This window comes from Geospiza fortis, unplaced genomic scaffold (assembly GCF_000277835.1).
Source record: "Geospiza fortis unplaced genomic scaffold, GeoFor_1.0 scaffold313, whole genome shotgun sequence".
NCBI classification, from domain to species: Eukaryota; Metazoa; Chordata; class Aves; order Passeriformes; family Thraupidae; genus Geospiza; species Geospiza fortis.
In genome coordinates, this window is record NW_005054582.1 from 65,210 (window position 1) to 66,940 (window position 1,731).

At 62.7% G+C, this 1,731-nt stretch overlaps 1 protein-coding gene across 1 annotated transcript in view; it reads left to right on the top strand.

The window, feature by feature from the left end:
• Positions 1–1,731, top strand: part of INSRR (insulin receptor related receptor) — a 10,772-nt gene that overhangs the window by 2,264 nt on the left and 6,777 nt on the right. The window contains exons 2-8 of the mRNA XM_014310743.2: positions 4–201; positions 287–429; positions 568–712; positions 796–1,010; positions 1,080–1,206; positions 1,307–1,545; positions 1,622–1,728. Coding sequence (XP_014166218.1) covers positions 4–201; positions 287–429; positions 568–712; positions 796–1,010; positions 1,080–1,206; positions 1,307–1,545; positions 1,622–1,728 — 1,174 coding nt within the window. The remainder of the gene's footprint in view (positions 1–3; positions 202–286; positions 430–567; positions 713–795; positions 1,011–1,079; positions 1,207–1,306; positions 1,546–1,621; positions 1,729–1,731) is intronic.

A 1,731-nucleotide genomic window follows, 5' to 3' on the forward strand; every position in this document is an offset into this window, starting at 1 on the left:
CCACTTCCACTTCAACGGGCACTGCCTGCCCTCGTGCCCGCCCCGCACCTACGAGTACGAGGGCTGGCGCTGCGTCACGGCCGAGTACTGCGCCAGCCTGCGCAAGGTCTCCCACAACCCCCGCGACGCCTCCAAGTTCGTCATCCACCAGCGGCAGTGCCTGTCCGAGTGTCCCTCAGGCTACACCAGGAACGAGAGCAGGTGGGGGTGTCCCCGGTGCCCTGGCATGGGCAGGGTGGTGGCACGCTGGCCAGCTCACATCCCGTCCCTGTCGCCCTGCCCACAGCATGTTCTGCCACAAGTGCGAGGGGCTGTGTCCCAAGGAGTGCAAGGTGGGCACCAAGACCATCGACTCGATGCAGGCGGCGCAGGAGCTGGGGGGCTGCACCCTCATCGAGGGGAACCTCATCCTCAACATCCGCCGGGGCTGTGAGTGCCAGAGCTGGCCCTGCCAGACCCACCCCGGGTGGGAGAGCTGCTGTGGAGGGCAGGGGGTGTTTTGCCTTGCAGGATGAGTTAATGGGGAGGTGCCCCTCTCCCTGAGCTCATGCAGTCTGTCATTCCCAGATAACCTGGCCTCAGAGCTACAGAGCAGCCTGGGGCTCATTGAGACCATCACGGGCTTCCTGAAGATCAAACACTCCTTCGCCCTCGTCTCCTTGTCCTTCTTCAAGAACCTAAAGCTGATCCGTGGTGACTCCATGGTGGATGGGTGAGGATGGTGTGGTTTTGGGGGGGACCTGTGGCCCTGAAGGTGCCCTTGCCCACTACCTCCACCCACATCTCCTCCGCCAGGAATTACACCCTATACGTCCTGGACAACCAGAACCTGCAGCAGCTCTGGGACTGGAGCCACCACATCCTCTCTATCCCCGTGGGCAAGATGTACTTTGCGTTCAATCCTAAGCTGTGCCTGGCTGAGATCTATCGCATGGAGGAGGTGACGGGCACCAAGGGCAGGCAGAACAAGGCAGAGATCAACCCCCGCACCAACGGGGACAGGGCGTCCTGTGAGTACGGGGATGGGGACAGCCAGCAGCGCCACGAGCCTCTGCCTGAGCCCTGCCTCCTCCCCACAGGCAAGACCCAGACCCTGCGCTTCATCTCCAACGTCACCGAGTCCGACCGCATCTTCCTCAAGTGGGAGCGGTACCGGCCCCCCGAGTACCGGGACCTCCTCAGCTTCATCGTCTACTACAAGGAGTCGTAAGTGCTCCTCTTGTCCCCGTGGTGGAGGCCTTGGGAATGCCAGCCTGTGGGGTTTTCTGTCCCTGCTGGACCCTCCCCGATGCCCGGTGTGGGACAGACCCTTCCAGAACGTGTCGGAGTATGTGGGGCAGGACGCCTGTGGGGCCCAGAGCTGGAACGTGCTGGACGTGGATCTGCCACTGAGCAGCGAGCAGGAGCCGGGGGTGACGCTGCTCAACCTCCGTCCCTGGACCCAGTACGCCATCTTCGTGCGCGCCATCACCCTCACCACGGCCGAGGAAGGACGCAACTACGGGGCCCAGAGCGAGGTGGTTTACATCCGCACCATGCCAGCGGGTAAGGGACTGACAATGCCTGTGGTGGACACCCCATATCCCTACAGGAAAGACTGACCACCCCTGTGTCATCCCAGCCCCGACAGTGCCCCGGGATGTCATCTCCATGTCCAACTCTTCCTCCCATATCGTGGTGCGTTGGAAGCCGCCCACGCAACGCAACGGCAACATCGTCTACTACCTGGTG